Source organism: Leucopleurus acutus (assembly GCF_964270905.1).
Source record: "Leucopleurus acutus genome assembly, chromosome: 1".
Taxonomy (NCBI): domain Eukaryota; kingdom Metazoa; phylum Chordata; class Mammalia; order Artiodactyla; family Delphinidae; genus Leucopleurus; species Leucopleurus acutus.
In genome coordinates this window covers 170,458,352-170,477,835 of record NC_139142.1, presented here as the reverse complement: position 1 = coordinate 170,477,835, position 19,484 = coordinate 170,458,352, and the positions used below count along the sequence as shown (strand labels likewise).

General features: G+C 50.8%; 1 protein-coding gene across 3 annotated transcripts in view; it reads left to right on the top strand.

The window, feature by feature from the left end:
• ARNT2 (aryl hydrocarbon receptor nuclear translocator 2) overlaps nt 1-19,484 on the top strand; it is a gene marked incomplete at both ends in the record, with an annotated part of 194,707 nt that overhangs the window by 45,416 nt on the left and 129,807 nt on the right. For all 3 annotated transcript variants that reach the window (XM_082838443.1, XM_082838442.1, XM_082838441.1), the window contains 2 exons: nt 2,528-2,642; nt 9,715-9,762. In XM_082838443.1, the coding sequence (XP_082694569.1) occupies nt 2,528-2,642; nt 9,715-9,762 (163 nt within the window). The remainder of the gene's footprint in view (nt 1-2,527; nt 2,643-9,714; nt 9,763-19,484) is intronic.

Below are 19,484 nucleotides of genomic sequence, written 5' to 3'. Positions count from 1 at the left end.
TTTCCATATTCCTCAACCCTTGCCCCATAGCCAGGGTTTTTGTGGAACTTCACCGTCTGCACCTTTGTTTTCCCCAAATAAAATGGGACAGATATCAGCTTCTTTCCTAACTGCACATTGCCTTCCGTTTTCCACTCCTTCCTCCCCACTCCCCACCTCCGAGCTGGAGGGTAACCACACAGGGAAAGGGTGGGCCTTTCCAGGTCTGCAGACAAGGGCGAAGATCTCCTCCAGCCTGACGTTTCCTTAACTCAAAGGCAGGCATGAGGTAGTTGACTTTAAAATACTTAAACTAGTGTCACGTGGAACATGAGTTGTTCGGAGAACACATTTTGAGAGTTTCCACCATTAGAGACCTTTATGATACGCTGGCTTAGTCACGGGTAAACAAACGTCCTTATATCAGGACTTCTCGGTGTGTTTTTTTGGTGGGCACTGAAATCTTCGAGAAGGGGGATAAGTGTGTGGCTTTTCCCTAACCTGTTTGACCATGCAACCCTTTTTCCTGGAGAATCTTAAGGGCCTGATGTTCTGTGGGACTTACTTTGGGAAGCGGTGACTTTTGTTTTCACCCATGTTTGCACTGGCAGTGATTCAGCCTTTTAATTGGGACTTAATGGACTTAACGTGCTGTAGCCTCCATTGCAGAAAAAAAATACAGATTTCTTATCAGAAGCAGGCAGATATAAGGTTATGAGGTCGTTGCTGTTCATACTGCCTAGCTGTCACAAATCCAGTACAGGAATTGTTTAGAGAGGAGAGGATTGCTTTAAGAAAGGGATTTTTTTTTTTCTCCTTGAGTACTTTCCAATGTGTACATTAGTTAAAAAAAAAACAAAAACAACAACGACAAAAAACTAATAGCTCTCAAGTTTTTGTGAACATAGTGGAGTAGCTAAATTAAGATTTTGTTTATTAGTACTGTAAAATTCTTCTACAGAACTTTTGAGTGGAGTAGTTCAGGTTGACCTTAGAGTGTGTTTATTAAACACAGCGTCTTTGGACATAACTGTGGATCAGCGGTCAGATGCCTCCGTGGTTTCTGGGAGGGGGCAGAGCGCAGTAACTTAACACTTCTGAGCATCACCAGCGTTCCTTCACTAACAAGGGCCCAGATCCCTGTCTTTATCCCAGACTGTCTTTCTGAAATACATTTTCGTAGACTGTTGCTTCCCTTCTGCCCTGAATAAGAGTTGGGCTGAGAAAATAGAGCCCTGTGGGAGTCATTCCCAAGAACAATAAACAGGATAGAGAGGCCCCTGGAGTACTGCATTTGTCATTTAATGGTCTGAGGAAAGGTCATCTGAGTTCAAGAACTCTCCACAAAGTGGGAAGGAGAAATTCTTTAACTGTGGTTTCTTTGACATTAGGGATGTGTACCTTGGTCTTAACAAGCTTCTGAAAGTTTCTAGCTTATAAGCAATAATACATTATGATAAAGATGTACTGGAAAGGTACTCTCGTCTAATGCCAGACATACCTGTTCTTTTTTTAACTGGAGTATAGTTGCTTTACAACCTTGTGTTGGTTTCTGCTGTACAATGAAGTGAATCAGCTCTATGTGTACATCTATCCCCTCCCTCTTGGACCTCCCTCCCAACCCCCGCCATCCCACCCATCTAGGTCATCACAGAGCACCGAGCTGAGCTTCCTGTGTTTTATAGCAGGTTCCCACTAGCTATCTATTTTACACATGGTAGTGTATTTCTGTCAAACCTAGTCTCCCAGTTCATCCCCCCCTCCCCTTCCCCGCACCGTGTCTACATGTCTGTTCTCTGTGTCTTGTGTCTCTATTCCTGCCCCGCAAATAGGTTCATTTGTACCACACCTAGAGTCTGTCATACAGAGTGAAGTAAGTCAGAAAGAGAAAAACAAAGACATACTTATTCTTTAAATTAACATTTCTTCCCAGAGAGTCCTGGCTGTGGAGAGCCGTTGTCACTGGCTTACCGTGCAGCCCGAAGGGATGCTTTTAAGGTCCCTGGACCTCACTGTCCTCGTCATGAATGGAGGGCCAGGCAGGGCTCTGTATTCGGGGATTCTGAGTCCATACTTAGAGAGGGGAACAGACTTTCTGCTTGAACACAGATGCCCAGGGTGAGGACCGAGCATCAGTGGTGGTGCTGCAGGGGATTGGCTCTTTTGGTTCTCTGGGCCGGCCCCATGTGGGCTACCAATAGTTGGGACCAGCAGTGGGGTCCTTCCCCTTAAGCTTTGGCCACATGCCTGGATTCCTGAACGTCTTACCCGCCTCCAGGTGACAGGAGACAGGAGCTCTTTATGAAAGCTAAGTTAGCTGCGCGAACTCTTTTTTTACCACCTAAACTAAGTATGGGCATACTGCCCAGGGATATCCTTTTCCAGACAGGGGAAGGGCTCAGCTGCGTCACGTGACTAATGATGGGCCCGGGACCCAGGTCCCTGGATTCTCCTCCCAGGTGGTGCTTTTGGTCTGCCGGACAATCTTCTTGCTTATTCTTGGACTTCTCTGGCATTAACAAAACCTCTCATCTTCGCTGAATTGCAGAAATGGCTTCGGACATCCCTGGATCGGTGACATTGCCCGTTGCCCCCATGGCGGCCACTGGACAGGTGAGGATGGCCGGGGCCATGCCCGCCCGCGGAGGAAAGCGGCGTTCTGGGTAAGCAACCTCGGTGGTTCCAGGAATTGGGCTTAATACATGTTGAGCAACACTCTTGACCTGTTAGGAAAATATTGTCTCTCCCCCTCCTGGAGAATCAAAGCTCAGCAGTTTGCATCCTGTTTAGATTTTGCAAGATTCCTAACTATGCATGTGATTTGCCTCTGAGTGTTTCTGGGCCTCGGCACCCAGCTGGGGACTTCTGTTTGCTTGTCCTTGTGGTGAGAGTGGCTCTGTGATCCTGCTGGGCTTTGCTCAGGCCATCTCTCTGAGGGAGGGGACCTACCCATCCCTCTGCCTGAGCCCACCAGCCGGAGGGCAGCCCTGCAGGTCGAGCTTCAGCCCCTGTGGGCAGCAAAGATCCCTCTGGTGCTCTCTGTTCTTTGCTCCGTCTACCCATCTTTGCTAGGTGGTGTGCAGGAATTCCTTTCCAAAAAACTGGCTCTAGCCCAGCACCTCAAGGCTGGGCGGCTTACACTGTAACCTGCTCTGCCAGTAAAGTTGGTAACAGTGTTAATTTCTGGTGGGACCAGAAAGACCATCATTCCTAAACTGATGGAACCCCAAACGACATCTACTCATGATGTATGGTGTCTGTAGCTGTGCAGAGATCTACGAAACCGATCAACCAACACAGATCCCTGCAGGAAAAACATAACCGACATTTTCAGACTCCGTATATCAACCAACCCCTTTCCTTCATTGAATCAATTTTATTTTCAATGAAATATTTGAGAGACAAATATTTGAGAGACAAATACTTTCATGAAATAGAATAGACATTGAACTAGAATGAAATATTTGATAGACAAATACTTTCATGAAGTAGAATCAATTTGTCCTATAAATGCAATTTCCAATAACCCAGGTCTCCCCAGGAAGACAAGGGTCCAGGCTCATTTGTAAAATGGTCCATCATTTTAAACCTAAGAGTCGCTTTTAAACCAGTGTGATTCTTAAACGGGGCTGGGGGAGGGGGAGCAGGTATGTTATGAGGACCTGGAATGGAATGGAGTAGGATGAAAAAGCCCCTTCAGCGTTATAATTTGAGATGGTGAAAAGACTGCTGTGTGTGTAGTAGTCTTTAAAAGAAGGGCTAAGATTTTGGTGATCAGTGAGAGGGTAATGGAGTCTGGTTCCCCAGCTTTCTCCCCTCCATTCAGCCCGCTCCCCTCCAGGTCAGCGTTCCTTCCAGTGGGACCAGCAGAGCTCTCAGGAGCAGCGTGGTACCTGGGGCAGAACTCCTGAGATCAGCTTTAGAGTAGGAAGCAGCCTGCCCTGGGGCTGACTACAAACCCAGACATCCTCTTTTAACCAGCTACTCTTGCTAGCTAGGTGCTAAGCTCAGTGGAGTGTGGGCTGTTGAAAGAATGCACTTGATGTCAACATATAAACTTACTGAATTTTTTTTAAGATGCCAGGCCTTTTAAAAATTATTTTAAATGTCTGTGCTTGCTAACTTCCATTCCCTGGGGACAGAGCCTCATTGCTGGCCCAATCCTTTTTAAGAAGAGGAAGCACAGAAATCTTTTTTTTTCTGTATATTTAACACTTTTTAAAAATTTTTTAAATTTTATTTATTTTTTTATACAGCCGGTTCTTATTAATTACCCATTTTATACATATTAGTGTATACATGTCAATCCCAATCTCCCAGTTCATCCCACCACCACCACCACCCACCACTTTCCCCGCCTTGGTGTCCATACGTTTGTTCTCTCCCTCTGTAGCACAGGACTCTTTGATGCAGGAAGGTGGGCTGGGCCAGGGCCAAGGACAGGCAGAGATGCTGGGGCCCAGTATTTGCAGGACAAGGAGCCCTCTCCGTGCAGGGGAGTCGTCGTTGAGCCTCTGCCACCCCTCCCGCAGGGTGTGTGCTGGGCCTACGCTTTGCTCAGGGCTGGGCTGTGGCGAGCTGAGGCTCCTGCCCTCCTTGACCTCCGAGTTCCTGGCGTCCAGACCCTGACATCTGCTTGCTGCCTGAGCTGATGACCGGACAGTGGACTCGGTCTCCTTTCTGAAGAGGTCCTCCAGGCTGCCCCTTTCCCTACCAGGTCACACATACACGGCGTGACACTGGAGGTGGAGGGGGACCTGGGGTGGACTGAGACAGAGCCCAGAGGTCACTCCCACTTAGAAGCAAGGAAGCACCACAGCAAGCAAAGAAACCAGAGATTCAAGGGGACGAACAGCAACTGCTGGCACGCTACCCAACCAGCAGGATGAGGGCCCGCGCCTCCGAAAGGCAGATCAAGGAGCCGACCTCCTCGGGGGGCTCGTCCTTTATTCTCATTTTTGGAGCCCGTGCGCCTGCTTCCTTTTCCCCATCAGAAGGAAGAGCAGGCAAACCGCGCTTCCTTCTGCTAAGCCCCTGTGACTGAGGGATGTATCCTCTGCGTCTCAGCAAGGAAACCTCCATTTTTACAGGGCAGTTTCCATGGTAACTCTCACATCTGGTATTTTACGTGTTTTGCTGAAATTCTGTGATGGAGGCCACCGCGGTTGTAGAACAACCACAGCAGTGATAACGCCCCGCAGACCGCAGCCTGCGCTCTCAGTCCTGACGAAAGTCACATTCATCAAAAAGCAGGTCACCCCGGGCTTCCCTGGTGGCGCAGCGGTTGAGAGCCCGCCTGCCGATGCAGGGGACACGGGTTCGTGCCCCGGTCCGGGAAGATCCCACATGCCGCGGAGCGCCTGGGCCCGTGAGCCATGGCCGCTGAGCCTGCGCGTCCGGAGCCTGGGCTCCGCAATGGGAGAGGCCATGGTGGTGGGAGGCCCGCGTACCCAAAAAAAAAAAAAAGGCAGGTCACCCCACTGCGGCGCCCACCCCTGCACCATGGCGCGTTTATGCACGCTCCCCCGTCACTGCCACGGTGCTCTTCCTCCTTCTCTCCGAGACTGTGGGGCACAGCTGGAGACGCAGGGAAGGGGAGAAGGAGAGAGCAAAGGAGTGGGGGGTTGGGAGAGGTAAGGGCCTGCCTCCCGCACCCTATTCCCTGCCTAGGTCTTCCCGCTCTGACCTGGTGATTCCGGTGGAGGGACGTGTCCCAGATTCCCAGGATGACCACCCAGCCCTAGTGTTTCAGAGCCAAGTAGAAGTGACCCCTCGTGGGGTTTGGATGCCCCGGCCACATGCCTGGCCCAGCGCCGTGGATCCTCTGATGAATGCTCTTTCCCTGTCCCCTGACGGCTCCCCCAGTAAGCATCTTAGCAAGCAGCGTGCTCTGCTAGCAGTTGGGACAAAGGTGAAGGTTCAGAAGTTTCAGATTCTTTGAAAAGTGATTCCACATGTGTGGCAGAAGTGACCAGAAGCAAGTCACCTGGATTGCGTTTTTGTAGAGAACTCCCTGATCCCAGTGAGGCGGTGGGACGGCATGGGGGGGGCATCCACAGGGCACACTTGGTGCTTTTCAAGTGACAGGGGAAGTGGCTGTCACTAGACAGGCTGTGCCCATCCCCAGAGTCAGCCCTTGGTGGGGAGGGAGGGTGAGGCTGGAGGGCACTGGGTGTACCAGCCCCTTCCTGCTGCCCTGGAGTCAAATGTTGGGCTTCTAAAATATCGTCATTGGAGGGAAACGATTTCCAAATTGTGTGCGGCCAGTAGGCCAGCGTCTACCTGCAGTCTAACCCCACGGCTGCTGGAATGTGGTTGAGTAAAAGACATATTACATAAGCAGATGTTTTGCTTGGTTCAAATTTCTGCAGTAGTGTTGCTGTAGCCCCAGTCAGCTGGCCCAGGCCCTGAAGGAAGGGTGTTGGCTCGCACCCGTGTCACTTCTCTTTTTTTCAGCAGCATCTTCACGCTGGCCTGGGGTCGCTCGTTTGCTGCACTCTAGAACCAGCCTTGTTGGCACGGCGTCTCATCTTCTCTCATAAGAGCATAAGTGAATGATTTGCTGACTCATATTTGACGATGCATTATTATTATTATGCAATCACTGTCAGGCGGGTCCGCAGCACTCACTCGTAACTAGCTGCAGGCTCAGAAATGCTTTTCACGGCTTTTTATCGAGGTTAGAATCCATGCTCAGCAACAGGAAAGTGAGGTAAAACGCATTCTCAGCCCACCTTTTGAGGACTCTTAGATCATCCACTTATTGTACGGAATCCTTTAAAGTGAATACAATAGGACTTAAAAGGCATGTTTTGATTTCTCTCCCTTATTATCCAGATGCTTAAGTATAATAGAGACACATAAAAGACATACAGGATGATTTACTCAGAGTTTTTACAGCAGAAGAAAAGCACAGCTATTGTAGTCATATTTAAAGTGGAGCCTTTGAATTGGTGGCAGAAGACCCAAAGGCAGCGTCTTGGCAAGCACTCCTCCTAAAGATCCTTCTGTCCTCAGGAGTTGAATTGTTTTCTGTGTGGCTGATGGGCAGTGAGACCGCTTTGGGGTCAAGTGAGTTACCCTGAGGATCTGAACGGTCGTTTGTGTCCTGATTTCTCTCCTGAGTTCACGCCCACATTATGCATTTCAAAATTCCTAGATGTGATGGCAGCACACGTGTGATCACACGCTTACACAGGTGGGAAGGCACAGTTTTGTGGTCCCTAAGTTTTCATAGCCAAATCCTGCTTCCTAAGTTTTCAGTAGACTTCAGAAAACTCTGGCTCCAGAGCCTGGCCGTCCCTCTCTTACACTCTCTCCTCAACTGGGCTGACCTGATCCAGACTGGGACCGTTTACCGTATGGCTTGCTTTCCCATCCGTCTGCTGCATGAGGTTCAGGTAAAGAGACAAGCTGTCCTTAATGAAAACTCTGGTGACCAACTGTCCTGGTTGGCCCAGGACCTTCCCAGTTTTAGCACTGAAGCCCAGTACCTCCACAGATCCCCACATTCTGGGAAAACCGGGACAGTTGGTCTCCCTAAATACCCCAAAGACCGTGCAGCCTGAGGAGGGAAGGCTGACTTAATCAATTGTATCTTGCAGGAGCCAGATTATCACGCTCATATCAACTTGACCTGAAAGGCATTTTAAAGATAACTGTACATGTCACACGCACTTGAGGTTTTGCTGAATGCTTGCATAAATCCATTAGAATTTTGAAAGTGCGAGTTCTTTTTCTTAACACTAGTCTGTTTTTGCCAGCCCAGGGGTGTTAAGTAACCTTCATGTCTGCAGCAAAGTCGCTCTTACCCGTGATGAACACTGGGTGGCAGTGTGGTTCTGTAGCTCTGCAGAGGCCCAGAGGCTCTGGGAGCAGGATTTTTGGTGCTATCTCCCGGACGTGATTTTTCAGGAAAGGTGAGGTGATGGCTTAGTAGCTAAGCAGTATATTGATGACTCTGCTTCATTTAGAAAGTCGTGCGTTCAGCCACCATTTTCCCACAACATAGGCGACTCTGCAGCTGCTGTCTGGTGCCTGGCTGCCCAGTCTGCATTGTAGGGGGGTGCATGTCTGTCTCTCCCAGTGGTGTTTTAACTGTACTTTCCCTTTCTTATCACTTTTCTTCCCGGTCTTCCCTCCTCTTTGTGCAGAAGTATTTTTGTTAACATCGCTGTCATCCCTCCCAGTTATGTAATGCCTTTTGTTCTTTTATTCCAAGCAGCCAGTGCAAGCCCTGGTGCCTGGAAATCAGGGATGCCAAACTGGCAGGGGATCCCATCAGTTCAACTCAGATTAGAACTCTGGCCACATTGCACATAAAACAGTCCAAAAATAAACATGTGATACCATTTTAAAGAAGACAGTGTTCCTTTGCCCTATGTCATCACAGTCTCTAGGTCCCCCAAGTAACCCCAAAGCCTAGAGAGTACTATTTATCTCATTAGGGGCCTCTCCCATGTGCTTGTCCCGTGGTGGCTCTTCCTATGCAACTGGCCATTTCCTGGTGGCCTAGGTGCCCTGTGCCTTCCCCCCACATCACCCATTACCCACTGGGGCCCCCACCCTGAGAGCTGAGGGGGAGATCACGTTCCCTGTGAGGCCAGCAGCCCTGGCATATGCAGCTGTGGTCCTAGAGCACACCCGCCACTCTGGTGGCAAGCTGTTGGCCACCAGGCAGGCCGGCCTCCCTTCTGCTTGGGGTCCACGGAAACTGTGTCCCACTTAGTCCCTCAGTTCCACTGAGAACAAGATGAGGCATGCAGTGGCTCTGAGACGTTCTTCCCCCAAGGAATCCCACCTCCCTCAAACGTCCAGGAGAGCGAAGACATCTGTACCATTTCTGTTTTGTTCCCGAAGACTCTGGGTACACCTTAAATAAGTACCTGCTCTGCTCTAACATCTTCAGGAGTAAAATTAACTGACCTTAGAGAGGACTGTTTTTTGTTGTTTGTTTTTTGAGAAGGAGAGTTTGGGATATCAGTTAAAGAAATATCTATCAAAACTTTTTGTTTTATGTGTATTTGGAGAGGCCCAATGGAGTGGGAATCTTGAGTATTTATTGGGTGAGTTTCAGTAAGCAGACAGGCACTTTGAGTAGCTTGGGCCCCAAACGACTGTTTCTCCCGCACACCCATTTACTTGGACCTGGAGTTTATAGGCTAATGGCCTTAAATGCCCTTTCCATGTTGACTCATCCACGCCAGCCAAGTCCTCACATGGCACAACCAGTAGTATATGTTTCCCTCATAATCCCTTCATTGCCCTTAAAACTTCCTGTTTTTGAAACCCTCTTGGGCTTTTCTCAGTCTGTTAATATACCACAAAATAATTTAAAGAAGGAAGTCTCCCTGTGGAATAAATGCTATGGAGGGGAGCAGGTGTCCCCAAAGGTGGTGGGAGATAAGGGGTGTTGACTTTTCCAGCACAGCCTGAGCAACCCACTGGCAGCCTGTATAGGGTTCTAGAAGGGTTCGAGTTGATATTCCAGCACTTTTGCAGAAGTCCCCAATCGCATAATTAATGGCACTGGTGCTGTAGACCTTTCATTCTGCCCTTTCTTGTCTCAAACCTGTACAATGACCGTGTAGAGATACTGTTTTTTGCACTGCCAAGGGTTGGGATTGTTGGAGAGCAATCTGACCAAATAAAAACCCCCGTGTGTGACACCAGCTCATGTGTCCAGTTAAATGTCCTACGTATAATGAATGCTCACTCGTGATCTTGACTTTTCAGAATGGACTTTGATGATGAAGATGGAGAAGGTCCCAGCAAATTTTCAAGGTGAGTTTACTTTATGTTCCCTAGATTTAAAGAAGCCAAGACCATTTATCACCTCATTGGGACCAACAGGGGTTTAAATGTCTTTCGTCATCGAAAGAAAGCCATTGCCTCGTTCTGTGCCAGTATTTGGCCCGGGGACAGGTAACTATTAGCAAACCTGCCAACCCCAGCCTGGATGATCAAAAGTTAAGTAACAAATTATTAACTCTTTTGGCTTTTTGAATTAAATACTGACTGCCCGTTTCAATGGATTCTTTTTTAAAAGACAGACCTAGAGTTCAAGTTTAGAAAAACAGTCAAGATAAAGCCTCTTTTTCTACCGTGGAAAATAAGGAGAAATATAAGAAACCTGGGTGGCCCTGTTCTGGATGTAGGATATAAAACTGGACCTTAAGTTCCTAAGAGCTGTATCACCCACTGGCCACAGGACAGCATCTCTAACTAGGCTCTGTGGGGCTGTCCTGAGAACAGACCGCCTCCCAGAAGGATACTGGCCCGTGGGAGCCGGTGGTGGTAGACGTACTGCATACATGAAGGACAAGGCCGGCCCAGCCCCATGGCTTTTTTTTTCTTTATTATTTTGTTCAAGTTACGGGAGGAAGTTTGGCAACATGGAGAAAAGGGCAAAGATCAGTCTTAGCAAAATGCCCATCTGTACTCAGTTTACTTATGGAAGGGCCTGCCTTGACATTCCTCCCCTGCTGCCCCATCAAAGCACTCCTAATTCCTGGTGGTTGATGCGTTTGAAAACGTACCCCAGGTTACTGGTACCTTTCTCCGGTACGCACAGTCCACGGTTTGGATTGACAACCTCGGTTATTTTATAAGTGTTTTTAGCAGAATGATGTCCGTATTGAGCCCCGGACCCATGGCCTCCGCCAGTTTGCTCATCCCCATGCAGTTACTTTTGGTTGGCTACCTTTTACCCGTGTTGTGGGTGTGGATTGAGCACCCCTTCCCCAAATCCAAGAGGAACATGCGTCTCGTTCCTATTCCTGGGCTTCCTGGCGTCTCCAAGTCCATAGAAAGTCTTGTCACTTGAGACACTTTCCTCCCCGAGAACTTTGCCTTCCATCCTCCCCGCTCCGCTTGGGTGAGAAGGACAGAGAAGGTGGAGCACGCTTTGACCTCGAATGACCCCGGAGTTTCTAATCAAATCAAGACACGAGTTTCAACAACAAAAGCGTGTATTAGTTTTCCCTTGGTGCAGACAGAACCCCAGCTTAGATGTCCACCCATTTCTTAGGATAAGTTTTAATAGCAGGGAGTGCTTTGTTCCCGAAAAGAGAGCTAGCCTCGGAAATAGGGGCACACATCTCCCCAGCCTAGTTTGCACTCGCCTTACACAGCCTCCCTTTACAAGGAAACAATGACCTGTGGTTTCTTGGATCAGAATTCCCCTTGAGATAACATTCCATCGCTTGTTGACCTCAGGAAATGATGGTTCCTGGGTCTCAGAACAGAGGGAGGAAGAGAGACGAGGAGTGACGTTTGTTTGACATGGAAGATCAGTGTCAGTGATGAAATAACAGTGCAGGGACACAGAGAGCTCATTGTTTGAGGTCCCATCAGGAGGAAACAGAAACCATAGACTCTGTGAAACTGTCTTGTAAGCCCACCAGTGAGTCAGGTTGTACATAGTCAGGGTTCAAACCTAGGCTTCTGGGAACCGTATCCTTCCCCCTGCACATGGAAAATAAGAGGGAAAGATGGGACATGCTTCCAACATACACTGGTACCCGCGGAAGCCTGGGCCCACTTCAGTGTGTGACCGTCGGAGAGTTGATGGACCTGTCAGCCGGAGGGGGCATCTGAGCTGCTCCCAGCTGGGGAGGCAACTGAGGCTACCCGCCCTCCGCTTTGCGAGCTGTTCTGGCAGCCGTCCAGGAGAGGGTCGGAGAGACTGCTGCAGGCCGTCTCCTGCCGGTGGCGGGCATGGCCTGCCTCGGGGCCACTTCTGTTTCCTGCTCCTGTGCTTACAATCAGCCTAGGGAGCCCTTGGGCGAGGCCCTGCCAGAGAGGGTGGCTGAGATGCGGGCATCTCACCAGCAGAATTTGCTGTCTCAGAATCGGGCCAGGGTGCTAGGCTGTGATTTCTGTCCCCCTGCTGTGTGTGCAGCCAGCTTTCCCAGGGCTTCTCAAGGGTGGTCCCAACTCAAACGTCCGACCTCTCGTCAGACGTCGTGTCTCAATTTCGGATATGGGAAATGCGGTCACAGCCACATAGGAGGTAAATCAATTGGGTTTGGTTCCTGCCTGATCACAGCAGGTCTCAGGAAGAACAAGGTAGTAGCCATGAAGCTGCCCATGCCACCTAACCACACACATGCACACGCGTGCACATGTGCGTGTGTGTACCCAGCCGCTGCACACAGGTACACACATATGCACGCGCACATGCGCACACACATGTGTTCCAGGGCCAGAAATGCCCTGAGGCCCGCTGCACCATCCCCAGGCCTCAGCCCTCCTTCCCACACCGGTTCATGCCGCTCTGGGGGCTGTGGGACGCAGGACAGGGCTCTGCTGACCCCGGATGCTTCCCACCTCCCACACAAAGTCACGGGCAGCCTGGTGGGCAGAAGCCAGTCTGCAGGGGCTGAGGATCATACTGGGGAATGCAGAATTGAAGCCTGGGGGAGACAGCTCGTTGAGCAGCTTGGATGTGGATAAAAAAGGAAGAGGGCATTTGGGGCTTGGGGAGGGAGACCACTCTTAAGGATGGGAAGAGACCATGAGCGCATGTCCACGGGGAGGGGGAAGAGTGAGTATAACTGGGGATTTGGAAGGTTCTGGAGTGGGGTTGGGGAGAGATGGGTCAAGGGAGTGGGGAAGGGGAGGGATAGCTCCAAGCCCAGCAGGGGCACCACCCGTCCTTGGCCGCAGAGAGGAGGAGCTGCAGGTGCAGCTGAGTGTGATGCTGCTGGGTGTCCGGAGAGTTGAGGGGTTCATTCTGATGGTTCCTCCTCTCTGGTTAAGCAGAGGCCGTGTGCTGTCAGGGGCAGAGGCTTAATGGTGCGCCTGAGAGAGAAGTTTGGGATGCCTGGGTGGAAGAGGTGTACGAACTGTACCGTAGACCCCACACCCTAGCACACCATGTTAGCGTGCGGTTTTCCCCCAGCAGCGCCCAGCTGGTTGGGTGCCGGGGGATGCAGACGGCCTGTGCACTCAGGCCCGGGGGGTCCAGCAGGGGGGCGGGGTCAGCAAGGTGGTTGATGTTGATGAGAGGGCCGTTGAAGAGGTCAAGCTACAGGTCCAGCTGCAGAAGGAAGAAAGGCCAGGAGCAGAGAGAAGTGAGGGTTGATGACCTGGGAGAACATGGAGGGGAGTGGACTGGAATACAGCTCGTGCCACCCCACGTTCGTGGTCTGCAATTTCAGTCGGGGTCTAACGTTTTTACCTCCGTTTCCTCCATTAGCCTCGTTGGAATTCAACCTGGGGCATCCCAGACTTCCCTCTCAGGCACACCTGTAAGCCTCTGCCCACTGCAGATGAACGAAGAACCTTCTGCTTTTGTGGGAATCTGAGGGAGCTGGAGAAGCAGCGGGTGTGTTCACGAAGTGGGGAGTCGCAGCTCTGGGAGAGGTTGGCCGAGGCTCAGGAGTGGGGGGATGGCTGCTGGAGAAGAAGGGGGACACGGAAGGTGGTACAGCCGGGCGGGCTGGTGCAGGTCCCCGCTCTCGCATGGGCGGCTGGTGGGGACGGTGACAAGGAGCCTGGAGGGTGGTCGAGACAGGTATGTGGGAGCGTCAGGGGAGTGGGCGTTCGGAGCCGGCCTTTCTTCCCAGGCTGGGCTCCACCTCACGCCTCTGGGAATTCCAGTTGCCAAGTCATCCTCCTGTCATCGGTCGGGGTTGAGCTCTCCGTCTCCGGGAAAACTGATTATACACCAGGAAGTGTTTCTCCGAAGATGAATCTCCCGGGCGGGGGTGAGTGGGGCTGGACCCGCCTTCGGGGAGGCCAGCGTGAACCCCTCCCTGACCCCGTCCCCTCGCGGACAGCCCTGGTCTCCCTGGGAGGCGCTCGCAAATCCTGCCCAGCAGATCCAGCATCCCTACACTCGAGGAGAGGCCAGAGCTCTTCCATCATGCTGAGCGGCTCAGGGTTCTTCCTACTTTAATGCCCCCTTGGTGGATAATCTAGTGAGTCCCAAAATCTCCTCTTGTGCCTGCAGCTGGGCTCAGTGGCATCCTTTTTTTTTAATTCTTTTTTGTTGTTGTTTCTTTGTTTTTTTCATTTTGGCTGCGCTGAGTGGCATGTGAGATCTTAGTTCCCTGACCAGGGATCGAACCCGCGCCCCCTGCATTAGTAGTGCGGAGTCTTAACCACTGGATCGCCAGGGAAGTCCCTCAGTGGCGTCTTGAATACTGTTTCATACACAGGACAGCTGGCATCCCAGAGCTGTCATCAAGAGAGTCAGCTTTACACACCATGCTCTCCGTGTGACTTACATATATGTGCATACACGTGTACGTGTATGTGTGTAATGTTCATTAAAACAGAAGAGTGGAAACATGAAAACTAGAGATCTTTTTAAATGTTGGGTTTATATCTTAGGAACAACCAAGTGTTCACTCCCAAACCCTTCATTTTTGTCGCTACGTGCTATCAACCTGATTTTTGCCATGTTCACACTCATTCTGCAGCGTTTCTCAGAAGACCCAGGAGATCTCGCAGGGAGTTCTCGCATCTGTTACTGTGAATTCTACTGTAGTGCATGGGACCATCTACAAGCCTGGAACTAAAAGACCTCGTTGATGAGTTTTCTTAGTCTCTCTTCCACCCTTCACCCTTCACCCTTCGAGGACCGGCTCCAATTGACCTTCCCGAGGTTCCATCCATCATCTGTGTGACTCTCAGCTGTTCCCTGGGGACACAATGTCACCCAATTGCAGCAGTCCAGAAGGAGTCCTTGTATTTTTTTGTAGGGTTTTGCCAGTGAACCTCTGACATTATCTAAAAGTAAAGCTGCCCACGCTAGGAAAGTTTCCACAGAACTGACTTTTCCTTTTCCATCACACCCATTTTGATATTTTCCTCTTGGTTTTGTGCAGTATTTACGCTTGTGGGCATTTTGTTTCCTGGCCCTGTGGGTTGTGATGATGTTTTAGTTTAATCTTTCCCTGTGAATCTACCACCCTGTTTTATTTAGAGCTCTGATATCAAAACCCCATCGATAAGGGAAAACTATGCAATGTGGGCTTGTCCTGCAGAGATCTTTCCTGGCAGAAAAAGAAAAAGATTGTCATGTCCCAGAATTCTCAGTCTGTCCATCTTAGCTGAGAGAGCTGAGCATTTTGTTTCGAGGTGGGAAGATGCTCAAAGTGCTTCTGATGCAGAGAGGGCAGCTGAGAAGGAGCAAGGATTGCCTTTTTTTTTTTTTTTCTATATTTATTTATTATTTGGGGCTGTATTGGGTCTTCGTTGCTGCGCACGGGCTTCCTCTGGTTGCAGCGAGCGGGGCCTTCTCTTCGTGGCAGTGCACAGGCCCCTGATTGCAGTGGCTTCTCTTGTTGCGGGGCACGGCCACTAGAGCGCGGGGGCTTCAGTAGATGTGGCACATGGGCTTTAGAGCACAGGCTCAGTAGTTGTGGCTTAGGGTCTTAGTTTCTCCGCGGCATGTGGGATCTTCCCGGACCAGGGCTCGAACCCGTGTCCCCCACATTGGCAGGCGGATTCTTAACCACTGCGCCACCAGGGAAGCCTGGATTGCCCTTTTCTGTTGGACTTCATCTTATCAGTAACCTTGTGGGGGACACCCTGGATTGGCCATGTGGACTCCGTTTAGAGCAGGGAGAGCTTCAGCTGAGCCTTCTGGCACTGCCGAGTAAACACCCAAGGTGAGCACTGCCAACCTTCCCAAACATTCTCCTTGCCTCAACAGCCTTCGTTCTTTTTTTTCTGGACTGTGATTTTCTTTTCTTTCTTTCTTTTTTTTTTTAGTTGGAGTGTAGTTGCTTTACAATGTTGTATTAGTTTCTGCTGTACAGCAAAGTGAATCAGTCACATGTATACATATATCCACTCCTTTTTAGATTTCCTTCCCATTTAGGTCATCACGGAGCACTGAGTAGAGTTCCCTGTGCTATACAGCAGGTTCTCATTAGTTATCTATTTTATACATAGTAGTGTGTATATGTCAATCCCAATCTCCCAATTTGTCCCACCCCCGCTTTCCCCCTTGGTGTCCATAGTTTGTTCTCTACGTCTGTGTCTCTATTTCTGCTTTGCAAATAAGTTCATCTGTACCTTTTTTCTAGATTGCACTTATAAGCAATATTATACGATATTTGTTTTTCTCTTTCTGACTTATTTCACTCAGTATGACAATCTGTAGTCCATCCATGTTGTTGCAGATGGCATCATGTCGTTCTTTTTTATGGCTGAGTAATATTCCATTGTATATAGGTAGCACATCTTCTTTATCCATTCCTCTGTCGATGGACATTTAGGTTGTTTCCATGTCCTAATAGCGCCACAGTAAACACTGGGGTGCATGCATCCTTTCGAATTATGGTTTTCTCTGGGTATATGTCCAGGTGTGGGATGGCTGGGTTAGGTGGTAGCTCTATTTTTAGTTTTTTAAGGAACCTCCATATTGTTCTCCATAGTGGCTTCGACAGCCTTAGCTCTTATGAACCAGTAAAGTCTGGCAGAGAAGTTGGGTAGAACCTGGCATGGTGTAGCCCATGAGCAACCAAATTACTAGGGTGTTTAGCTTGAGGCCTTCTCGTCGTTTCAGTGGGTCGGGGTTAGGATTGGAGCTAGAACGCTTTGGAATGAACTCCTTTCAGGTGGAGCCAGCCCTCTGCCCTCAGGCCCATCTGGACCAGTCACCCCTTCGTAGATGTTGGGCTCTCATGCCACTGACTTCAGTTTTGATGCCCTTCTTTCCTTGCTCAGCAACCCCAGCTCCTCCCGCTTTTCTCCTGCAGAGACTAACCTAGATGTGCAATGATAGTACCTGGATAACCCCAGACTTTGTAGAGAAGGGGAGGAAATCGTTTCTGGAGTCGTAAGTTGTCCTGAGCTGTGTCTCTCTAGAAGCCGCCAGGCCTTTTCTTCCCCATAGAGCCTTAGGTATCTTTGCCTGTCAGTCTCCCCGGCTGTTCCACCTCTGAGGCTGGGACCAGTCAGCGCTCTCCTGAGGAGCCTAGTTCAAATCCTGGGATGTCAGTACCTCTCTGAGCTCAGGGTCGTCTTCCACAAAGGGCGGTCCTGAGGACCAGAGCAGTGACCAGTGGGAGAGGCCTTGGGAGGCTGTGGGGGACGTGATCCCACCAGAATGGGGGTGATCAGAGACTGGGCCTGGGCTTCCTCTTTGCAGGACCTGGGCTTTCTCAGACTCCATCTCCCTGTGTCTTGTGTGAGCCTTATCTTCAGCCTAAACACCGGGGTATCTTGCAGCTGCTTTGCAGAAAACCATGCCGTGGATGGCTCCTGGGGCGGGGTTCCTGCCTCCTTCCCAAGGAGGAAGCATCTTTTGCTCCTTCTGCAGAAGCCTTGGAACCCAGGGACACTGCCTCGCTGCATATGCCTCTGTGGGTCCCCTCCGCAGGGCCTGTGACCAGCGTCACTGTGCGGCTGCCCAAAATGCCCTCCTCGGGCCTTCATGGCTCTCACGGTGCCCTGCCCTGCCACCCAGGAAGGGCTGGACAGGAAGGGTGTTCCCTGAAAGCTTGCAAGATACAGTCTCCCTCCTGGTGTCAGGGAGGAGGAGCCAGGGCCAGTCTGAGCCTGAGGCTGCTGTCAGCCGGCAAGGACTCGAGTGGAAACCCCCCAAAATCTGGAACCCCCCCCAAATCCTCCCCCCTTGGTCAGGATGGTTCCCCATCCCAGTCCTGAAGGACAGATGGTCTGCACCTCTGCAAAGGGTCTCCTCCCACAGTCTGACTCCCCCCTGGCTGGAGGGGACGGATGCTTCTTTCGCATGAGAAGTGCTGAAGACCTTTACCGAATCAGACCTTTCCTGCTGCTTGGCTGTGTGTATTCAAGTGGACAGAAGAGGCGTTTTGCTTGTTTCCTGCTGGTCTGTTGTTGAGACCATGGTGGCCTGGAGAGCAGCGCGTGTGTCAGGAGGTGGCGGTGGAAGCTGAGGTGTCATAGAGGAACGTGGCCCTGGTCCCACCTGGAGCAGGGCTGCTCTACCAACAGTCCTGTCACCTGTGGAGCTACTAAGCTGGCAATGGTGGGGGGTGGGTGTCAGCACTGAATTCTCAGGTTTGGGACCTGGCCGTGTGGGTGACCAGGCCGAGAGGGAGCTGGTCGTGTCCCTGATGGTGTCAGGCTGTCTGCCACCCCCAGGGCTCACAGCTGGTGACAAGAGCAAAGAGAGGCAGCTGGAGGACTTAGGTTTACCACACGCTCCTCTCAGCCAGGCCTGCCTAAGGGGCACGCAGGGTCTTGGGGCCCTCGGGTTCCTGGAGATTTCTCGGGACTTTTGTTGTAAGTCCTGTTTGTTCGTAAGTCCAGCAGAGTTAGCCTAGGTCCCCAACTAACACAGTCGGCTCTCTAGTACTGTACTGGAATAGGTTTATAATACTTATCACACAAATAATACATAAAAGACAAACACAAAAAATAAAAACATTTTGACTCTTACAATACAGTACCTTGAAAAGTACAGTAGCACAGTACGACAGCTGGCGTCCAGGGGCTGGCATCTAGTGAACAGGCAAGAAGAGTTACTGACTGGAGGAGGGCGAGGAGGTGGGAGATGCTAGAGCTGAAGGATCGTCAGCAACAGGAGACGGAGGGCGAGCTGCTATGTCACTCACGCCTGACGTGGATGGCACAGGTTCTGGTTCCTCGCTGGAATCAGATGCACGTTCGCGTCTTTGAAAGTTCGAAACTTGAAGGTTTGTATGTGGGGGACTCGCTGTGCACAGGGACTGTGTCCTTGCCTGCCCACTCTCTGTTGCCTCTGCTGGTCTGTCAGCGTCTGTCCTGCCTGCCCGCCCCCAGCGCTCAGACCCTGAGGTGCCCCAGGTGTCTCGGGTCTGTGGTGACCGGGAGACCTGGCCCCGGCGTGGAGCTGTCCTGTCCGTCTGCCTGTGCAGGTCTGTCGTTCCCTTCCCACCAGAGATGGGAGACTCAGCTGCCATCCGCGGAGTTGAAGGAAGATCTTTACTGAGATTTCCAAAGCACCCCTATTTTGTATTTAATCAGGATGGACGTGTATCTCACTGCTCCGATTACCCTTAGGAGGTCAACCTTGGGAGCCGAGTTGGAAGAGAAACCCAAGGCAGTGTGCAGCTGCACTTCCTCTTTCTTGCCCTTAGTTTCTGCAGCCGTGTTCCTGGGCCAGGCTGGGGGCCCTCTTGTCCCAGCAGAGGTGTTATAGCCGACGGCTATGCCTGCATCCTCAGCTGTCACTGCTGCAGAGCCCTTGCCCCGTGCCCACGTACAGAGGGGCTCATTGCTTTATTGATGCTGCACGCGGGGCACACGCAACTCAGATGCCAAGGGCACAGGCTGCCCCTGCAGCTCCTCCAAGCAGACCCCGCATCGGCCCACACCCTGTGAAGGAGGTGGCCTGGGTCCTGGAGACACTTCCTTCTGTTTTCCCAAGAGGGTGTTTTTCCTGTTTCTTGCCTCCGTGATCTTTCAAAACGGACCTATATATACATACATGTATATGAATAGACATATACGTATTTTAATAGATTCCGTAGCTACACTCATTTATCTTGTTGCTAGGTAACTGGCAGCTCTTCGTCATT